Source organism: Podarcis pityusensis, assembly GCF_964106645.2.
Source record: "Podarcis pityusensis genome assembly, chromosome: 6".
Classification (NCBI taxonomy): Eukaryota; Metazoa; Chordata; class Lepidosauria; order Squamata; family Lacertidae; genus Podarcis; species Podarcis pityusensis.
This window is the reverse complement of record NC_138030.1, coordinates 62,901,943-62,923,757: the sequence shown is the minus strand read 5'-3', so window position 1 is coordinate 62,923,757 and position 21,815 is coordinate 62,901,943. Positions and strand designations below refer to the sequence as shown.

The following is a 21,815-nucleotide window of genomic DNA, read 5'->3' as shown; positions in this document are numbered from 1 at the left end:
GTGCTTCTTATAGAGCGAAAAATACGGTACTTTGAATTGCATGCAGCTTTAGTTGGGTTGGTTCATTTTGGTTTTGACTTCTCACTCATTTTTATTTTCCTCACCTGTCTTTGACCAAGTTGTGCAGCTCCCCTGGTATATTTTTAATTGGAATCATTGCTCCATCAGTAGCTCCAGATGTGAATTGATTCCAGTAGGTGTGGTCACACAAGTGTACACTTTGAAGGATGCAGCATATTGTCACTGGCTCTGCCCCCGAGCCACCAGTTTGGCTCTTAATTGACAGAACCCAGAATTCTAGTAAAAAACAAACAAACAGAAATCTGAAATCTGCCTGCCTCTGCTATGAAAATGCATACAGTGAAGCTTCTGAGGTTTTGAAATAGTTTTCACTTGTGCGCACAAGTGACAAGCTGTACAGGAAGCTCTAGCATATTAAAATAATGGGAGGGGAGACAATTATGAGCAAATAAATATTTTTAGAAGAATATAGACTGCAGAGCACCATAAAGTCTTAGTGTTTGGAAATCAATGAACATGTATTTCTACAAAAAATAGGATGTGTAGATCAAATTCTGTTTGCAATTTTGCATACATTGCAGTAGAGATTTTGGGTTGCTTGTATCCACATATTTTTATTCATGTATTCACATTTCAACATTCCTTGCTATGAACCTAATACTCTGGAAGTTAGGATCCCTCAACCTGCTACGATTAGCCATCAGAAAACAATCCCCATTTGGGAAATACATAGACTACATTTCTCATATGTCATACAGTCATTTTGGTTGCCGGTCACAATGACTTTACTTCAATGTTGTAGGCTTTGAAGCAGTGTTCAAAACTGGGATAGAAAAGGTAGGAGCCATGTGGCTCCTGGGACCTGGGTTGTAGGCACCAAAAAAGTGTCTAGTTACCATTTTAATTCATTTATTTCTTCACACTGGCTTTCTTTTTAAGCACACATGCAGTGGATTGTTTGGGTTTCTGTATATAAAATGTCTTTTCTGAATACTTTAGGGGCTGTAGAGATGATCTCTTCAAGAATGGATACGATCATAGCATATTGGACTTTGTTGGTATAAAAGTGATGAAGAAAGCTGAAATACAGCTCTTGTTGGAATCTTCATAATATGTAGCCAGTTCTTTGGAAAAGCACTGTCTGAAAGTATATGTTCCAGCTCTTCTTTCCTCTCATGTTTCATGCTACTTGAGGTAACCTTGTACAAAGTTGAGAGAATTGGAGTTTTTTTAAAACAACAAGGACCAGTGTTCTACAGTCCTGGTGGCTGCTCCCAGTCACCAGCCTGGCAGCCACATTCAGGATTAATTATAGTTTCCAAATCATTTCAAAGATGGCCCCATGCTGAGCGTATTGCAGTAGTCCAAGTGGGAAATAACCGAAGCATGCACCACTCTGGCAAGACAGTGCTGTAGGCAGGTAGGATCTCAGATGGAGTACCAGATGGAGTTGGTAGTCTCCCTCGACAGAACCATCTTGTGAACTTCTAAAGAAGCGGGGATTGCTTCCTCTGAAAAAGAGGTATAATCTGAGCTAGATTTAGTGAGACACAAGGGGTAATGAAAAGGGGTTGATCCATGGTGCTCTTAACAGTAGGTGCCCAGCCAGAGAGTGAATTATTTACATGGTATTATCAACAGAAAGCTTCCACTGGAACGTGAATCTTCAGGCTTTTCCTTTTTCAAAAGTGTATAAATCATCATACAAGTCAGTGACCGCTCCAAAACCCTTCTGTAAGGGGATATTGACCACAAAGAAAGCTACCGTTCCCATTATACGGGTGAGATTGATGCTGCATGTCAAAAATAGGCATTTGGTGCCTCTTATGTTATATCAGCATTAAAACATTGCAAATCTAAGCTGCTTTCAGACACAAGCTTCTGTCAAGTGTGGCACTCTGCATGGTGGAATGCTCCCAACACCTGGGAAATGGCAGTTGTTAGATTTGGTCTATACAACCTTGGATCAATACAAATTTCTTTGGGAAAGTGGTGAGACCCATCACTCTGGGATAACACAATAGCATTTTAGGTGCATTTACGCTTTGCGTAAATCAATAGCAGCAAGGTTCTCTGTGTGCAATGCTCAGAGGTACTGCAGTACGTGGTGCTGGAGAAGAGCTCACAAGGCTACCTAAGAAGTGTGTCTAAATGAACAAGGTGCGTATGTAAAGGCAGAGTTGTAATTCATCTTCAGTGCCATAGAAAGAACAGTCTTCTACTTTTACTTCTGATGCAACTGTTAACTGCAAAGTATGGAGGGGTTAAGACATTGTTGATGTAAATGTTTGTGTCCTGTTGCAATATATCTTTGCTGTCTTGGAATTGTGTGGTACAAAATCCAGAATGTTGGATCCAGTCTGCCCAGTTCTATGAACGGAAGGGCTCCACTCTAGTTGTAACTCCCCACTGGAGCAATGTGTGATTTTTGCAGATTCCTCCTTCTGCAGGTTCCCCCAATACCACTTCTGTTGTGCTGGAAGGCCCCCCAGTGTAGCAGCTTGTCATCTTACTACCATTTTAACCTGGTCATCTTGCACTAGCAGAGACCCATGGAGCCTCTAACAAAACATTGCAACATGAGGTGCTGCTGTTCAGGATTCCAGCTGCTGCATTCTACTCCTCCCTTGGGGTCCCCCCCCCCCTTACAGACCTTTTGTAGTGTTTCCAAATTCTGGGTTCCCCCAAGTCTGCTTACACTCATCCCTTGTGCATTGGTGGTCAGTTTGGTTATGCAAGGACTGGCAGTTGGAACTGGGAGCCCTGTAACAATATGTTGCAGTATGAAGTGCTTTTGTTCAAAGTTCCAGTCACTCCATTCTATAGTCCATAGTTCCCTTTCCCCACGAGCATGCACTATTCTCACTAGGCAGCTTTGAACACACACACACACACACACACACACACACCCCGGTGCTTTTGGGTGAGGTTAGCACACACATCCAATTCCAGCTACCTTAAAATGTTCAATTTCTCCACCGATTTATGTGAATAGCTCTCACTTTGTCCTTGCGAACATTTAAAAATAGCTTCTCATTGTTAAGCAGGACTATCTAGACAATGAGCTGATTCTGTCTACATTGTGATAAGTCTCTTCCTCAGCTTTCATTTTCTAGTCACTGCATGCCTTTCCCCCTCCAACCTGTTTTCACACACACACGACTCCATGCCCTCTTAAGTCCTCATTGGGCTGCTTCTGGGGTTCCCCCTCTTAGGATTTTTCTAGTTATTTCCCCCCTATTCCTGCAAACCTCTGGGTCTCTCTCTCTCTCTCTCTCTCTCTCTCTCTCTCTCTCTCTCTCTCTCTGTGTGTGTGTGTGTTTTTATGCAGTTTTTGATACATCTGGACAACTGGGAAAGATGTGAATTGGAAATAGAGGGAGTGATAATGGAACCAAGTGTAACAAAAAGTGTAAATCCTTCAACTTGGTAAGCTCTGTTTTAAGGACCTGCTCTTAACGATCAGTTTATTCTTGGAGAGCAACCCATGAGCTCACTTCAAGAGATTTAAAGGCTCAAAGAAAACCATAGTTTGGCTTTAATCTCCTACCCTAGAAAGAACAAGAGGCAAGCTAACTGGTGATGGAACTATTATCCTTAAGTAATGTGGTTTAAAACTCCCATCAGCCCAAAGCAGTGTGACCAATGGGTCAGGGATGATGAGTTTTCGTCTGAAACCTCTGGAGAGGTTGGCTAGCCCTGCTCTAGAGAAACACAATGACCAAGGTATGTCTTGGGAGTAGGCATCAATATCACAATAAACTGACCTGGTGGAACAAGTTTTCAGGTTTGGAGCGACCTGGAATGGCTTGCTTTGTCAAAATGACAATTTTTATAACAAGGCAAAGTAGAAATCTCAGAATTTTGCAGCCATAACAGGTCAAACCTGCCTTAAGTTACTACTCATTACTACTATAAGAGCCTCACCTGCCTTACCTGAGGACACCCAATAATTGGAATTTTCTTTCAAGGAATTAGTAGCAGTGATACTCTGTCAACAGGAGTCAGCTGAAGTTGTGCAAAAGTTGCCAGGTGCCTATGATTAAATAGCTGCAGAACTCATTTCATGTCTGCAAGAAAAATGAAGGTTTCTGCTCTACTGTCACAGAGACTGAGTTGTTCCATTGAGATCTTCACCATATGGCATTTCATACAAGCATTTAGAAATTGCAAATTAGGAATAGCAAATGTTAAAGAAGGCGGAAAATTGAGAAAGAGCATGCTGTAAAGGTAAGATTGTTTTAGTAAACACATTTTACTGTGGAAGATCTTATAAGCTAGGCAATGCTGGTGTCTATTGGAAACTATTGGAAACCTGTTTCAGGTTTCCTACATTGAAAATGTATGGAGAATCACTTGAAAAGGCATGCATAGGATTTGAAAATTAAACCATGTTTTTAGCTCTTTACTTTTTAATTAATGCAATGAACTCTGAATCTGCATTGGTTCATTCATTTATTTCTGGCAGTACTGATTCATTCTCCCTGTTTCTTTGTTAGTGCTGCTACTGTTGGGGGGGGGAGGGTTTATTACACAGAAAACATTGTTTTGGGTAGATTTTTATTATTGCTACAATGGAAACTGCAAATACACTTTAGTGTCTAGAGCTACCTTTCCATGTGTGAGATGAGGAAGAGATGATGGCAGTCTTAATAACCTGTAGAAGATGAGAGGCAACTATTATGATGGTATTATGCTACTACCATAATAGCTGGCTATAAAGTGATGCTTTTCTGAAGATATTCAGTGGATATCTGTTAATAATTGTATCTTTTGTCACTTTAGTATCCTATCCTGGTAGTGTGTTATTCTTACCACAACCCTTTTAAGAATTGGGGCCTTATTTTTCCTGCATCTAAACCCAGTAGTCTAGACTGTGTAGGGAAATCATTACACAATATCATGATGTTGATTTAGATACATCCTCAGACAATGAACTGTGTCGGTAAGATGGTGGACCTCAATGCCTGTGCTGGACTTCAGGTTTTCCAGTCTCAAATTAATTACCTCTAGGCTTGAGAGGCAAGGGCAATGCATCACATCCACATTCTTCATGGACTGTGGACAATGGATGCTTGCTGTGCAATGGAGTAGGAGGCAGGGGGCTTCTACTTGAGAAGAGCCAACAGCCAGAAAGTCCCACTGGGATCAAACATCTCCCTCACACTCCTCTGCATTGCAACTTGTTTGGTTTTTTAATTGGGAGCTTCATACACATTCAGGATTGTGTCCAATGAAAACACCCTGATAGAACAAGGACTTTGACCTGCACAACAGGATTTCCTCTCCACATGTCCCCACATCTGTTCTAGGGGTTCCCTCAACCCTTGGGAGCAGATGGGGGCACACGGGGAGAAGTCTGGCTGCATAGGCAGAATTCCTTGCCTAAATGGGCTAACTTGGCTACAACCCACAGTTCTCTGAAACCACTTTTGATATACAGTGGTACCTTGGGTTACATACGCTTCAGGTTACATACACTTCAGGTTACAGACTCAGCTAACCCAGAAATAGTGCTTCTGGTTAAGAACTTTGCTTCAGGATGAGAACAGAAATCGTGCTCCAGCGGCGCGGCAGCAGCAGGAGGCCCCATTAGCTAAAGTGGTGCTTCAGGTTAAGAACAGTTTCAGGTTAAGTACAGACCTCCAGAACGAATTAAGTACTTAACCTGAGGTACCACTGTACATTCTCACTGTATTCTAGATGCGGCAACTTTTTAACTTGTGTGACTGAGCTAGTGCAGCAATTACTGCCTCATATTTATGCTGGAACCTAAATAAGGGACTTTGTCCTCATGAACTTCCTCATTCTAGGTTTCTCATGAAGGTGGTGAGGGGATTAAGGAAGGCCTGTTGTGCTATATCCTATCATGCCTACTCCCATTAAGTTTAAAGCATTCCTGGATAAGATGTTACACGAATGCGGCCTTACTCTCCGAAAGAATCACAGTCCATTTGTATAGCGTCTAGAGTAAGCTTTCCACCAAAGGGGAATGTCTGTGGTAGAAAAGAGGTTCTTTGGAAAATAAATAATGGGTTTAGTTCAGATTCGCCGTTGTCTTCCCCAGTGTCCATAATGGCAGGTGAAATAGTCGGTAAGTAGTCCACTGTTACATTGCCATGTGGACTGGCAAGGTACACTGAAAATTCCTGGCCTTGACTTGGTTCTTCAGGTCCAACCTTTCTGTACAAAGGCAGCAGCTGGTGCTGGCTGGCATCATCTGTCCTGCTAGTGATCAAAGGGTCATAGTCTTTCACAATTGGATCCTCTTCCTGGAAGCTGACAGCAGTTGGCCAGTTGTGGCTCCCTCCTCCTCCTGTAGGTTTGAAGAGGGACACATCCACAGATGGCATCTGTTGCCTCTTCATGAGGATCTCCTCTATTTGTAGAGTTTCAGGCTCTTCAGTGCTGTTCTGGTTCTTTAGGAACTGTGTAGAATAGAAGCTGTGTTCACCCTTTTTGAGGAGATAGGGGAGAAATTTCAGTTAATGCACAAGTATTTTCTACCTTTCCCTAAAAGCAAACTGCTTTTCCATAAAAGCCAGTGATTCTGCACAGTGGCCGGGGACTTGCTACAGCATGTAGCAGGCTATGAAATTTGTGTGTGAGAAATTTACCAGGAACAAAATGTTCCTGGTAAATTTCCTTCCTTTTTCCCTCCTGGCAACTGGGAGTAGCAAAATTATTTGCATCTTCTGCAGTTGTTTCTCTGCTGGCCAGCTATTTAAGGCAGCTATTTGGCTCTTTGCAGAAACTAGCTCATCAGCAAAGAGGTGACACCAGTGACAGGCAAACTTACCTCTACAGATGCAAACTCTTTAGTACATGAAGAGTTGGCTGGATCTGGAACAGCTTTCCCTTGCCACCCACAAAGCAGAACAGAAAGCAGTGAGGAAAGCCTAGAAGGAACCAGTACAAAACAATATAGTACTTGCCAATCTATTTGTGAAATACCAATCCAGATGGTTATGCAAGGAGACATGTTTCTAGCACAATATGCTGGGATTTTATACATGATGCTGTTTTCCTTATGTTGATGGGGTCTCTGCAGGGCCAAATGAAGTTAAATGGCTCGGCCTCTATGTCTCTGTTTTATGATAATCATATTCAAGTTTAAAATTGTGGTAATTATGGTTAGCATTCAGCTATGGTCCTTTATCTTATGGGACGCGGGTGGTGCTATGGGTTAAACCACAGAGCTTAGGACTTGCCGATCAGAAGGTCGGCGGTTCGAATCCCCACGACGGGGTGAGCGCCCATGGCTCGATCCCAGCTCCTGCCAACCTAGCAGTTCGAAAGCACGTCAAAGTACAAGTAGATAAATAGGTACTGCTCTGGCAGGAAGGTAAACGGTGTTTCCATGTGCTGCTCTGGTTCACCAGAAGTGGCCTAGTCATGCTGGCCACATGACCCGGAAGCTGTATGCCGGCTCCCTTGGTCAATAAAGCGAGATGAGTGCCGCAACCCCAGAGTCGGCCACAACTGGACCTAATGGTCAGGGGTCCCTTTACCTTTACCTTTATGGTCCTTTATCTTAGGGACTACTGATGTTCCTAAACCTAAGAAACTCCCACCAAAATGTCCCTTATCTATAAATGCAACATACACCACCCCTGCCACTAATTCTGCTTCCTCAACCACATTGTGGCCGCTCACTTTTATTTCTCCTTTTACTTTCCTTCACACTCAAGCCATTCTCTGTGCTGTTTCTTCTTCTTCCAAGAAACTGCTGTATCCATGGAGCCCCTTCGGTTGGACCTTCTACCTGCTAGTACTCTTGGCTGGGGGAGGGTCACATCATGAAGCTGTGTATCTTTTAGTTCTCCTGACATAAGCTGCCTATGAGCCACTATTGGCTCATTAACACTCTCCTGTAGCATAGATTTCCAGAGTATTCCTCAGAGATACACTGAAGTACTGAAATTGTCAAAATCAGATTTATTGATAGCTTGTGAAAGTCACAACATTTTTTATTCTCTTTGGAGTCTTCAGTTTAAAACCTACTGAGAAGCCAACAGGAGATTTGGAGTTTGGGTTTAATGAGCGTAGGGCCTGACTGTGTAACCTGAACACCTTTTTCTGTATGCATTTTTTTTTATCATTACTGTTCTTCAGTATACCATTTGCATGCTGTTAAATGTTTAGAAAGAAAGCATTCACTTACATTTGTCTAATGGATGGCACAAAGCAGAGACAGATGGAAAGACCCACAATAATGCAGATTGTTAGAGCAGAACCCCAGCTGGGTGCATCTGTAAGTGCAAGATATCTGTTACTTTAGAAAGACTTATTTATCACAATTATGCCAACTTCTAATGGGAAGAGAGCTTTAAAACATTCTCCAACCTATTGCTAAAAATCAGAGATGTGCTCCTCCGATGCCTTAAGCAATTCCTATGCAGAACTAGTATTATTTCAGATGTATGATGCTGTTCACTATGTTGAGGAAATGGCACAACTTTGTGGCAGAACAAATTATTTGCATGCAGAAGATTCAGTCTTCAGGTAAGGCTGGGAGAGACCCTTGCCTGAAAACCTGGAGAGCCATTGTCATTACAGACAATACTGAGCTAGACAAATGGCTTGATTCAGTATAGGCCAGCTTTTGCATTCCTAATGATGCTTGATAGGCAGAATTACATCTGAGCCAAGCTGATACATCCACCCACACCGGTGACCAAACTCTTCCCCAAACCTGTCTTCAATGCCAGTAGCTCATCCTGTGGTGTGCAAAGTTGGAAGTGCCTTCAGTGTACTACTATGGAGCCAAAACCTTTAATTCCCCCCCCCCCCCAATAATGACCTTTTATGTAAACCTCTTGTTTGTTTCCTTCAGGGCTCTCTCCAGCTTTTGTGGAAGCTGTCATCCATAAAACATATGCAGCACCAGGCTCTACACTTCTTACAGAGAACGGCTGTCGGGCTGTTCTAGGTATATCTGTTGGGAGTGGGGAGAGGGTTGAAAAGGAAGAGAATGAGGGAAATATGAGTATCAGCTAGTATCAAGTCACAAGTACTTTCTCCCATCCACACCCATCTTTCACCAAGCATTTGCAGTAGTCTACAACTTCAACAAGCACTTCTGAGCTGCTTCATCTGCTGCCAACCATTTCTGCCTAGGGTCTCAGCAGTTAATTTGTTTCTGAAGTGAAACCCAGTGTGGCTCCTGCTTGTGCAGCAGAGATTGTCCTTCCTTCCATCCCCTCTGCAGCTCCTCCTTGCACATCCCTGAAATCTGCTCCAGAGGATTGGGATCTTCTCCAGAGCGTATTTTGAGGGTGCATCAAGGGAAAAGAAACGAAGTCCCCTTACGCAAGCAGGCACCATCACTGGATGTCTCCCAATATCTTTTCATCCAAAATTTGCTTTCACAGTGATTTCACAGTAAAATGCCCAGCATTAATTAACAAAAGCTAAGCTAAAACAAAAGAATGACAACAGTGTATCGAAGTGATTTGTGCATCTGTTGTCATGTTGTGGGACGGGAGCACCCCTCCCCTCTGTTGAGAAACTTTGCTCCCATTTTTTTCCATAGAGGGACAGCTCCAGATGTTGCAAGGCCCCCACACCTATCACCTTTGACCATGATGGCTGGAGCCAATGGGAGTTGGAAGTTTCAGCAGCATCCATATGGCCACAGATTTGCCACCTCCAGTAGAGGGATCCAAGCCCTAAATTTTAACAGATACCTACCGTAGACTTTAGGGGCCACCATGACAAATTGCTTTTGCAAGTATAACTTGAAGTGAACAATGCAGCCCAATCGATGATCATCCGGAATTTCCTGCCAGGAGACCAAAATGCTTCTTTCTTTTACTGTTGTGTTAATTTGAGGTCCTTTTAATGGGGCTGCAAAACATGAAATCATCTTGAGAAATCTGAATTGACTATGCTGGGTCTCAAAGGTATGTTTAGGTCTGGAGTGCCTTTGCCCTTACCTTTTGCTGATACATCTTCTGTTGTGGAAGCGGCTCTTCCTGCTCTGTTCTGGTAGAGGGCAAACACACTGATTTGATAACAGGTGTTAGGCTTTAGGCTCTCTAGAAAGGACAATAATGGTATTTGATGCAAATCTGTCTATTGTGAGACCGAGTCCAAGCCTAGTTTGAGAAAGCATGGGCTGAACAACACCTGTTATTTAGTCATAGATTGGACATAGGTATAAAGCATGGTTTAGAGCACTGCATTTACAAAGCTGCTATTCCTGTGAGTCAGATGGAATGACCCGAATAAACAGGGAACAAAGGAAAATAATAATAATGCTTTAGTGGCGGATTTGTTCTGTTTTGCCAGTCCTGTGAGGCTTCCCCAATGCTATCACATTATTGCTGTCTGGAGGGGCTACAGAACTTCAAAAGCGAAAGGAAAATAAACCACAACTTTTGTGATATAAAAAGTTATGGCATTTCAGCTGGAAGCAATGGGCTATGCACTGACTGGAAAGGAAGCTTTTCCAAACCCCAAAACTTTTCCAGTTGCAAACGGTATTGAATGTGGGATCATGTATGCCCACCCTGAGAGCATCATTAGCACAAATCATCCTGAATGTGCAATAATAATAAAAAGGATGTGGAGGGAACCGAAAGCTAGCATTGAGTTTGGTAGTAATAAGGTGTTGAGCAGCTTGCTTTTATTAGATGAGCTCAGCTCATTGAGACTGACAGGACGCAAATTCCTCTTTTGCCTCCAGTGACTATGATGAGAGCTGCAGCTCAAAAGTGATAATCTTGTGCCATCTGGAAAAATTGGAAGGCAGAACGAACTATTGTGCAGTGCAAAGCTGCAGCCTAATGTGTGTGGGGGTGAAGCGCTATCCAAAAAACTGTAATTGTCCATCCTTTGCCAGGTGCACAGAGCCAGCCTTCCCCCTAATAAAGCCCACAGGGATGCCCGCTGCTCTCCTGTGCAACTTACCTGTTGTTGCTGTGAGATTGGAGACGGGGATTTTGAGCCAGGTTATGGGAGTTCTCAAGTCACTGCTGTGATGGAGCTCTGCCCACTGTAGAACATATCCATTGATAAAAGGGAAAGGTGCAATAGGGGCTTCCCATGCAACAGAGATTCTTCCGTTCCCCAGTGATACAGCAGAAAGATGGTTTGGGGGTGGCAGATCTTTTGAAAAGTTTTTTTGGGGGGAGGGAGGGAGAGACCAGGAAAAATATTAAATCCTTAGCTGAGCACAGGAGTACAACATCAGAAATCAAAATTATCCAAGAGTAAAAGTAACTTGAGATGGAATAAGAACTGGAACTAAGCAATATGGATTAAGTCTAGACTATAATAAATCATGTTTTAGTTCTGTTGATCATGGCTAACTTGTCCCATCAATTTCAAGTGGGACTAAATCAGAACTTTCTTAGCCTGGACCCAAGTGTAATTCTAAGTCATTTGTGTAGCATTGATAACAAATACAGTAACAACAACAATACATTATTTATAAAGCACCTAAAATTGCTAGGCACTATACAGGAACATGATAGTTACCATAGTTAATGCCACGGTCCTTGCCAGTTAAGGGTTTTCTCTTTCCACTAGGAAATTATGGGAGGGGTACCTGTGATCAAATACTAAACACAAATCTAAACAAAGCTGTGTGTGTTCCTCCTCAGGACAATGCTGACCTATTACTTACAACTGGAGTAAAAAAATCTAATAAACTTAAAATGATGGTTTGCCATGTATAAAACATCGCAGTGCAGCTTTGTAATAGACAGAATCATATTGAAATCAGATGAATCGGAGGAAAGGGTCTTACCTGTAATTCCTAGTTTAGTAGTGATATAAATGGGTTGGGATATTCCCCGTGAGTTGTGAGAACAAATTGTAATGCTATAGTCTGTCTTAGGAATGATTTGTGAGAATGTGGTCTGCACTGTAGAATTTGTTCCCGTGTCTCTTTGACGCATCTGGTTTAGGGCTGAAAACGTCACTCTATACTCAAGACTTTTCCTTCTCACTTCTAATACACTCATCTATTAAAAAATAAAATAAAATAGCGTATGTTTTTCTTTGCATGTTTCACCAACGCCCACACACGAAACAAGATTTAGCAGCAGTTTGAAGCCAGTGTTCATTCAGTTGGCCATTAGAGACTCGGGTTCAAATTCCCTCTCCTCCCCGCCCCCGCCCCCCCAACCATGAAGCTCTCTGGATGAACTTGGGCCAGCCACATATACCCCTTCCAAGCATAACTGGCCTTCCTTGCAGGGGGATTGTGAGGATAAAATGGGAGCAGAGGGGAGTCATGTAAGCCGCCTTAAGAAAAGGTGGGGCAGAAATGACAAGCTCCTGAGAGGTTACCATTTGTTATATTTTAAAAGGAATTTCTACAGCATTTTCTAACACACAAGTGTCAGTCTAAGAAACTTCCAAGGGAAGCCAGGCTGAGAGAAGGAGGCTTGTTCAAATAATCCTTGTTAGTATTTTGGGGTGAGTGCGGATGTGGTACTTGGCTTCCCATATTGAAGCAAGCTGCTGTCCCTCAGTATCGGTGCAGCATTTTAAGATGCAGGTTTCTTTCAGACTGCCCTCACAAAAGCCCTCTGGTGTTGTTCCAATTTGACAGATGGGGAATTGGAGCTGAGAGAGAATGAATTTGGCTGCCGTGGCAAAAGAAAACATCTCTTCTTCCCTCAGACTCCCTTCATTGTTTATATTACTGTACTACAATTTGATGAGAAGCTGGCTTGAGGGAAGTGGCTGAGTGTGTGTGTGTAAGAAGCTTCACCTCCCACAATGCATTGCATGGAAGGTGAAGTGGGCCCATGGCTGGTCCAATTGTAGCAAGTATATCCCCCCCCAAAAAAAAACCCTCTCAAAGTGCTCTTGACAAAAAAAATGAGTCAAGAGCATACTTCACTAGCTTGGCACAGGCTACTTTCATTTAAGAGCAGACTTGGGCACATGAAATACAAACTATCCTTATTAATTCCCCTTATATTGAGGCTCCATGTCCCTTCACATTTAAAGCAGTTTCAGGCCACTTTAAACCATCATGGCTTCCCTTAAAGAACCCAAGGAGCTGGTGTTTGTGAAGGGTACTGAGAGATGTTAGGAGAACCCAACTCCCCTCAGAGAGCGACAGTTCCTAGAGTTCCATGGGAAGAGGGATTGATTGTTAAACTACTTAGAATTCCAGGATTATTTGGGGAAGCCATATGTGTGTGTGTGTGTGTGTGTGTGTGTGTGTGTGTGTGTTGATGCTAGTATTATGAAGCAAAACATTGCCATTATTGAACTTCTCAGAGGGAATGTGAGGGAAAGACATCATAGTCTACTAGTGCATTTCATTGTAGAATTGTAGGGTGTGCCTCATTAAGGATTCTTAACTCTCAAACAGAGGCAAAGGTGACAAATGGGTGGAACCAAGAATACCACAAGCTGAAGAAAGCACAGGTGAAACTTCAGCATGGCTTTCCTCTCTTCTAAGAAGCAGCCAGTATGAATGAGAATCTGCTTTCAGTGTGAATAACAAAAACAGGTAAGAAACTGCTTGTTTGAGCAAAGCTGTACTAAGAATTGAGTAGCAGAGGGGAATGAGGGGAAGGCAGTGGTACAGTGGAACAGGAAGTGGGTATGTGGGGAGAGAAACTTTGCTTATGGCCTTTTCTCAGGGCAGGAATGGTGTTATCTGCCGGAGCAACTGATGTACCTTCATTGGTCTGGCATGTGCATGGTTTCTAAGTTTGCTTTGTGGAGAGATTGGCTTAGAGGAAGGGTGCCTGTATTTTGAGGTGGGGATTTAAGCACATTCCAGAACTTTAAGTTTGCACATTTAAAGTGGATTCAGGTGCTCTGTTACCCTAGTGCAAAACCACATACGCGAAAACACTTCTTGCAGTTTGGAAAGTGACAGGGAAATGCATTGAAAATGTGGGATGAATGAATTATCAACAAGATGATGTGTAACACTTTCTAAAGAAATCAGAATGAGTGTTTCATGGAGATCAGACCTAGTCTAACCAACATGTAAACTTTGTGCCAGTAAGTAAGGATGAATGCTAAGTATTTAAACACGCCTCATCTGGAGGCACCTAGAATTGGATCCTCATCAAAGGAAATCAGTCCCGAGCCCTTGATTATTTTCCTCATTCTCATACTACATGTTAGTGGTTTAAATGGTAGCACTTCTTTGTACTTCTCTGCATTTTGTACTTCTATGTACGTCTTTCTTCTATGCATTTGCAATGAAAAGCCAAAGGTTTCATTTCCACTAGGAAAAGGGTTTTTTTTTTTGGGGTTGTATGCCATGTTAGTCAAACTCAAAGTGGACCTGTTGAAATTAATGGAAATGACTAATTTAGGCCCATCAATTTTAATGGGTCTCTTCTGGCTACAACTTCCTTGAATTCAACCTGATGTGTTTTACAAGTTACACCTAGGCCACCAAAAGCACCACTGAATTCAATGGGGCAAGCTATTCATAGGATTGCAGTCATGCCATATGGCTGATCAGGGATGCAATCCCAGGTCTCTCCAGCCACGTTTTAACAGGCCAACTATTACACCACCCTTTGGCAGCTCACTATTCTATGGAATGTCAGCTGATCCAGAGAAATTGGGAACTCTGCTATGTACTTTTGCTCTTTGAAGAGGAGTTGCTTTTTTAATGCAGTAATGGGGTCGCTTACCCAACTCCCATCAACCCCAGCCAGCTTGGCAGTTGTAGTCCCAACGAAACATGGGCAGCCACAGATTTCCCACCCCTAAATTAGGGTAAGGAACTATTATGTTTTTGGTTTAGATACACATACAGCAACACCCTCAAAATGGTGTAGGTGCATAGATATTCTTACCTTCCAAAAAAGTGTAATATTCTGCATTTCAGAAGACACATCTTCCATTAAATACCAGACATCAATTGGCTGAAGTGGTACTGGATGAAAGGAGAAAGAAGAGCTTTATAACACATTGCCTAGTTGATTTGGGTGTGGTTTTTGCAAAGTATTGGACAGCACATATAAAACAAATGGGAAGGAATAGTTGTTTTATATAGTGGCAGGTCCCCCCTGAAGAATGAGGTAGGTTGGTGTAGTTGCCTGGCAAGCAACTATAAAAGCCCCCCTGCACTTCACATAACCATGACCTAGCCAAATGAGATTGGAGCTAATATTTTCATCCAAAAGATGTCATGGTGGTTGGGTCACTGTTGGAGCAAGCGGCGGGGGGGGGGGGGGAATAGTGGAAAGGTGATGTGCCTGAATGGCATAATCATCATGTGTTGTTGCTTCCTCCCCTTATTTAGCCATCTTTACTCTGTTTTCTTGGGTAACTGTATTATTACTTCCTCTACAACCAGAGCAATTTTTTGGCTACTTCTCCATGCTGACCTATGGCATTGTTTACCACAGAAACCAACCAGATCTTTCTGGGAAGCCCCTAAACCGAGATGAGGGCAACAGCCCTCTCTCACTGTTGAATTGTCACACAAATGCATGCTGTCTCTGATTCCAGAGGCAGCAATAGCTATCATGGCTAGTAGCTATTGATACCCTTATCCTCCATTTATTCCAAGCCCTTTTAAAAGGTTTGCAGGTACTACTATAAAATGTCAGTTGCCATGAAGGGGTGAGAGGGAGACGTTCACACCTCTTGCTGCATCTGTCAGTGACAGGAACTGATTATGTCACTAGTGGTCAATGATGCAAGGGTGACAATTTATAGTAACGTCTTTCTGTGCTTGACAGAAACCCACAAAGACATCAAAGACCATAAGCTACAAATTGCCATAGCTACAAATCGTTGCTGAAAGTTTTCTAAGTCACAGAGGAAATGAAGACTTTGTGGCATGGTTCTGTGCGATGGTCCAGTTTGAAGGAAAGTGGCCAATGTTTTTTATAAGTATGAAGCAGGTCTTGCATGTTAGAATCTGAATACCTTTCAGACTGGCCAAAGGCTGTTGTGCTCATGCATCAGACTTACTCCTGCAGTGGAACCTTCTCCTCTTACTTCCCTCCTGCAGCCTCCCGTATACCCTCAAAATCTGCTCTAGAGGCTTGGAGGACCCTCCAGGGCAGATATTGGAGCCTGCAGGGAGAGGACAAGGCTGGGAAGTTCTGTTGTGTAGGCCACACAACATTGGTTCCGCATCCTTGCCGTGTTAGTGGGTATTCTGCATGTATTGTTGCTGATTTGTGATGACTGCTATGAGAGCTTTTCACTATAGACCCTTGATTCTTCTGATCTAGTCTTGTGTATCTGTTTCACTGAACAGAGAAAAATGTTTCTTTCTTATGTCTTGTTTTGTTGCTTGGGTCTCCAGGCCATATGAATATTATTTCTATTCCTCACCGAATTCCTATGAGATGATAGTTTGGCTGCAAGCATGAATGTGTTATCCATAGCTGATTTCTTCATAGGTACAAAAATAAATGCTAGGCATTTCAAAATTGTATCACCTGCTTCTGTTTGAAACAACATACTCCAGTCACTCCATAATCCTGTGTTGGGCAGGAACCTGCAGGAAACCTGGAATTCATATGCTGTATCTGGCTTCAGGTCATGTAGATAATATCTTCTGCTGTTTATATTTTCAAGCTTGAATGAAAAGGAAAATACAGTGAGCATCAACACTGTTTTCTAAACCAAGTGCTGGGCCACTGTTTCCCAGACGTGGGTCTCTAGCTGTCTTTGGACTACAAGTCCCATCACCCCTGACCACTGGTCCTGCTAGCTAGGGATGATGGGAGTTGTAGTCCAAAAACAGCTGGAGACCCTAAGTTTGGGAAACACTTTGCTAGGTCAATACAGGATCACAGTACTGTATACTACTAATTGCTGAATGGAACGAATGGTGCGTCTCCTTTACCACAAGCTCTCATCCTGTCTCTTCAGAGTGTGTGTAACTGAGGAGTAATTAGCAGTGTTGGCGCCATGAGCACCTCATTAACACATTAAAGTTGAATGAAACAGCAGGTTGTGAGGTCATTTCTTTCACTGTCACCTGGAGAATCACATGATTTTTTACCTTATGCTTGGTGGTGGTACATTTAGGTAATTTTAGACCTCATGATCCTGGTGGGGGCATCTATTTGCATTGGGGTGGTGAGAATGTGGCACTTCAGACACATAGCTTCCGTCGTCCCTGGCTGTTGGTCATGCTAGCTTGGGCTGATGGGAGTTGGAGTCCAAACAAGGTTAGCCACCCCTGCTTTAGATGGTAATGGACTTTTGCTTCATCTCCTTAAGAGTGTTTTAGGACAGCCCTTCTGTGTTTAGGGGCCCTCCTCTTCCTTCTGCTGACAGGGGCCCTGGACACCAGCCCAAAGCCCTTCTCTAAATGCAGTACTTCTTTTACTATGATGAACTCTGTGAATGCAAGATTTACATATTATCTTTAGGCCTATAAAATGGCGAAGAAATGTATAGAGGAGCCTAGTGCCCAGGAACTTCTAGGTTCCTTGCTTCTATCAGTAGAAATCCATTTAGAAGTATGAGCTAAGTTGGTAACTGGGTTGTGAGTCTATGCAAAGTTGCCTGTTCCTGATCTGAAACTAGGATGACTGCAGAATTTGAAGTGTGTGTGTTGTGTACACACCAACCATATTTTTCTATGCTGCTTCTTTTTCATCCTTGCAATGTTCAAACAAGTATGTATACACAGGATCATCTATGAGCAGGTTGTCCTGGGAGATATTCCAAGTCTAGTAATTCTGAGATAAATATCCAAAACTTAATTCTGTATAACATGTTCTTAATTCCTTCAGTATGGGTTGCTTAGCTTGGGTATGGAAAGAGGAATTTACATTACTCTAATTTGTAAACAACCAAGTTGTTTTGCCATTTAGTAATACAAGAATACATTTAGAAGACATTACCGTGGTCCAAGAGCTGCTGTTCATTGGTTGATATCTTAATCTAAAGTGTTGTGCCTCTTGTTGATCTTGCCACGAAATGCTGCAGTTTCTTGCATCAAAACCATCAAATGCTACTGAGAGGTTCACGGGTGCACGTGGCTTCACTGATTTATGGTGACCAAAAATACATTTGAAGGAAATGAAATAAATGAAAACACAGAAGTTAGTATTCTTGAAATTGCCAGTGGCCATACGCAGAAAGCTTATACTAGTGATCCTTATTTTTTGAGGAATGAGCTATAGACCCCTCTGCTGGATTGGGAACAGCTCGTGAAAACATATTGCGTCCAGCAATGTATGCTATTTTATGAGTCCATTCCTGTTGCTGCAGTAGGAGCTGCCTGGTCAACCTTATGACATGGGGAGCCTTGACCATGTTCATTTAAAGAAGACAGAGTCCAACTCCTTCCCCCCACACCCTCACAAAAATAAATAACAGATGTCCCAGTCAAATACAAATGACTGACTGGTAAAATGCTGATATGTGCTGGCATGCATTAGCCCCTCTGCATTTTCACCTCCAACTGTTCTTTATTCCCACTGCTATATATCACTGTTCTTGATAACCTATTATTCTAACTATATCTCTACTTGGGACAATTAGGAGTATAGGTGGCTAACAAATCTAAAAGATAAACAGCACCTCTTTTTCTCTTTATGGGCGTCAGATTTTAATGGAAACAGGCAGGTTCCACTGCAAAGGACTTTGCCACCATGTGCTTTTTCAAAAACATGCTAAGCAATATGGCCACTACGTGAAGTCCTCCCTCTTCACATGACTCACTCATATGGGAACTCTGCAATTAAGGCTTTTTTTAAAAAATAAAAAGGTGATTCAATGTTTCGTGTGTGAGTCAGTGCTGATTAATAGTACTGCCATTCTCACAAGTTAACTACTCAACTGTAGCCCGAGTTTAACACGTCATTCTCTGTATACAGCATTTACTTTCATTTCTGAACAATTGTGTCCTATCGCACAGAAGCTGCACACAACCCCCCTATTTCTGATATACTGTGATAGAGTGGGAGCCTGCCGTTTAGACAAGAAAGCAAACAATCACCACTGACGGTAGGAGCCAAATTCTAGGGGGCAAGGTCCTTTCGCGCCCTCCCTAAAATATTTGAGGGGGCCAGGCCACCCCAAAGTTGACGGGCATTGTCATTCAAATAGTGTGTGTGTGCTGTGTCTTGTAATTGATTATGTGGGTGGGGCTTATCTGCCCCGCCCCCAATATTTTATTCAAGCTGGCACCTCTGCCACTCACCAAGTGAATTTTGGCACAGGTTTCTTTTGTTTCATTGGCTTTTTGGTGGGTGAAAGGAAATTGCACCCAAACAAATACTCTCTAGAAAGCCTTTGGAGTGCCAGCCAAATAATATGAATTTAATGGAGGCAAATTCCTGACATTTACCTATGTCAATTAATGTGAATTGAATTGGTTGGGAAGAAACCTTTCCCAGTCCATTGGTGGCATTGATGACAACTGTATAGGTGGACTGAAAATTCAACTTCACTCTGAGCTCTACTGAGCCATATGAGCTATTTTGATTCCTTTCATCTTTCCATACTGTTGCTTCATTGGTGTTTCCATTTGTTAGCCTGCAATAGAAAGATAAACCTGGATGAATAGGTCATCCCTTTTCTACCCTCAAAGAATGTTGCTTTGTTGCTGAGATTAGAATAATTTCACACCCATAAAACATTGTGCAACAGTTAATGGAATACTGCTCAGTACCATATTATATACAGTCAATTGACACTTCTGTTAAGCAGATTACATGATCTGAACCCAGAGCTGCTTAGGTCCAGGAGTTGGGGCCATAGCAGATGACACAATTAGCAACCCACAAAGTAGTTCAGAAAGTAGCAAGAAAATCCTAGAAGGAAACAGTACAAAACAATACATGCAAGTCCATTTGTGAAGGACTAACCCAGATGCTTTCACAAGGAGACATGTTTCCAGCACAAGTGCAATATGCTGCTGCTGGTGGGGCTTTAGGAGGTTAAGGTAGCAAGAACTCAGGCAACAGGCAGGTGCAAGTGAACAGGAATACAGTAAAAACTGAGACACAAGTGAGACTTACTGTAATGTATAGTTAGTATCAAGGTAGGTATAGTGTCCTTTATCCCAAGTGCAAATAGTACTTCCATCCTTTCCATGCTGAATGCAGAGTATATTTTTGGGCTGGGCTGGAGGAACTTAAAAGGAGACAACGTAAGTGGCTTAATATTTGTTAATATGAATCCTTCCGTTGGCATCTAGGACTTGTATTTATCCATTTATTCTTAATTAAATAGGCCTGTAGATTACATGTATGCAAAGAGTTCATATTTGCCTATTTCATTATTTTTTATTAGGCGAAAGTGTTAAGTGCAAAATAGGATTGTGCTGCTGACCCAAAGTTCTAAAGCGTAATTCAGAGTCCATCAATGAATGACTGGTATAGAGGCATAGAGGGGTGTGGGGGGGGGATGGATATCTAGCAATGATCAGATTTTGCCTGGTGCAAAAGTGCTTGTAAAACATTCTATCCCTGCAACAAAAATTTTGCCTTGAGGAAAGCCATGCTGCACAAAAGTAAATTTACTGCAAAAAGAAAAAGAAAGTGGGGGAGAGGAATGCCCTGAGTCTGATGCCCTTTTTATGCTAAGAGTTTGGTGCGCAATATAATATCACTAAAGAATAGAATAGCTAAAAAAATAAGATCCCCTCCCCTTACACAGGTCTGAAAATGACCACCCCAAGCTATGTCCCATTGATTTCAATGGGAAAGTAAATCACTGGCTTAAATCTCTTTGACTGAGAATGGGATTTATAAATGCTTGACTTCTAGCTGAAATAAAAAAATTCCTTCCTGTAGCACCTTAAAGACCAACTAAGTTAGTTCTTGGTATAAGCTTTCGTGTGCATGCACACTTCTTCAGATACACACGAAAGCTTATACCAAGAACTAACTTAGTTGGTCTTTAAGGTGCTACAGGAAGGAATTTTTTTATTTCGACTATGGCAGACCAACACGGCTACCCATCTGTAACTGACTTCTAGCTGGATTGTGCTGCTGGGCGCAGGCCAGGGATGTCTCTGTGAAAAGCTCCACTCAGTTAAAAAAAAAGTATATGGAAAGAGTAATACCTCATGTTTCTATGACACAACATTCCATTCCTCAGTAAATGAAAGTTATTGAGTGAAAGGCACCAGAGTCTCTTGATTTTGCTATCCCTGCTGCCGTGTTATATTATATATTTTTTGTTTGCACACACACATATTGTCTGTGAACACCAGCAAAACACTTACAGAAAAAAGCACTTCCTTACTTCCAACATTGACGTAAACTCCACATACGATCACTTTCCTTTCCTGCCGAGAACTCCGTTGGCATTTGAACGTCTGCCTCCCAAATGTGTGCTGTGAAATGTGAGCACTGACCAAAAAGCCAGAGCTGCTGCTTACTGCTGAGTGGTTGTGTAAAATAGTTATTGTATGTTTGTTCTGCAAATTGCTAATTGATCCACTGTTGTTTAGCCAGCAGGACAGAATCACAGTTGATCCATTTGACACGACTGTGTCACTAGCATTCATGCCTCCCCTATAATGCAGAAAACAAACATGACATGTGCTGCAATAATTTATTGGAAACTTAATCAACTTTGGATACCACAATGGAAAATTGCTTCACATATTGCCTTTATATGGTAAGAGAAATGTGTTCTAAATCAGGGTGTCTGGAGCAACCATCCTGATGCTGACGGCTGTTACCCCCCCCCCCCCCATGAAAGGATATTTTTGTCACCATATACTGCTAAACTTTAGAATTAAGGTTGAAACCTGCCAGTCCAGCATGCTGTGATTGGGAAGAAAACTCCCTCTCTCAAATGATTGATCAGCTGCAGAATGGTGGGATCGATTTCATCCCCGTCACAGGGGATCCCCATCGCCC

General features: G+C 42.3%; 1 protein-coding gene across 1 annotated transcript in view; it reads right to left on the bottom strand.

The window, feature by feature from the left end:
- Positions 1–948: 948 nt before the first annotated feature.
- The window catches only part of IL12RB2 (interleukin 12 receptor subunit beta 2), a 34,979-nt gene continuing 14,112 nt past the window's right edge, over positions 949–21,815 (bottom strand). Inside the window, exons 3-16 of the mRNA XM_081008918.1 lie at positions 21,193–21,464; positions 19,962–20,076; positions 19,289–19,476; positions 17,838–17,980; positions 16,419–16,557; positions 14,817–14,896; positions 11,777–11,993; positions 10,936–11,133; positions 9,960–10,061; positions 9,715–9,870; positions 8,825–8,959; positions 8,186–8,273; positions 6,821–6,920; positions 949–6,476 (exon numbers count right to left, since the gene is read on the bottom strand). Of these exons, the coding sequence (XP_080865044.1) occupies positions 5,949–6,476; positions 6,821–6,920; positions 8,186–8,273; positions 8,825–8,959; positions 9,715–9,870; positions 9,960–10,061; positions 10,936–11,133; positions 11,777–11,993; positions 14,817–14,896; positions 16,419–16,557; positions 17,838–17,980; positions 19,289–19,476; positions 19,962–20,076; positions 21,193–21,464 (2,461 nt within the window). The 3' untranslated portion in view covers positions 949–5,948. The remainder of the gene's footprint in view (positions 6,477–6,820; positions 6,921–8,185; positions 8,274–8,824; positions 8,960–9,714; positions 9,871–9,959; positions 10,062–10,935; positions 11,134–11,776; positions 11,994–14,816; positions 14,897–16,418; positions 16,558–17,837; positions 17,981–19,288; positions 19,477–19,961; positions 20,077–21,192; positions 21,465–21,815) is intronic.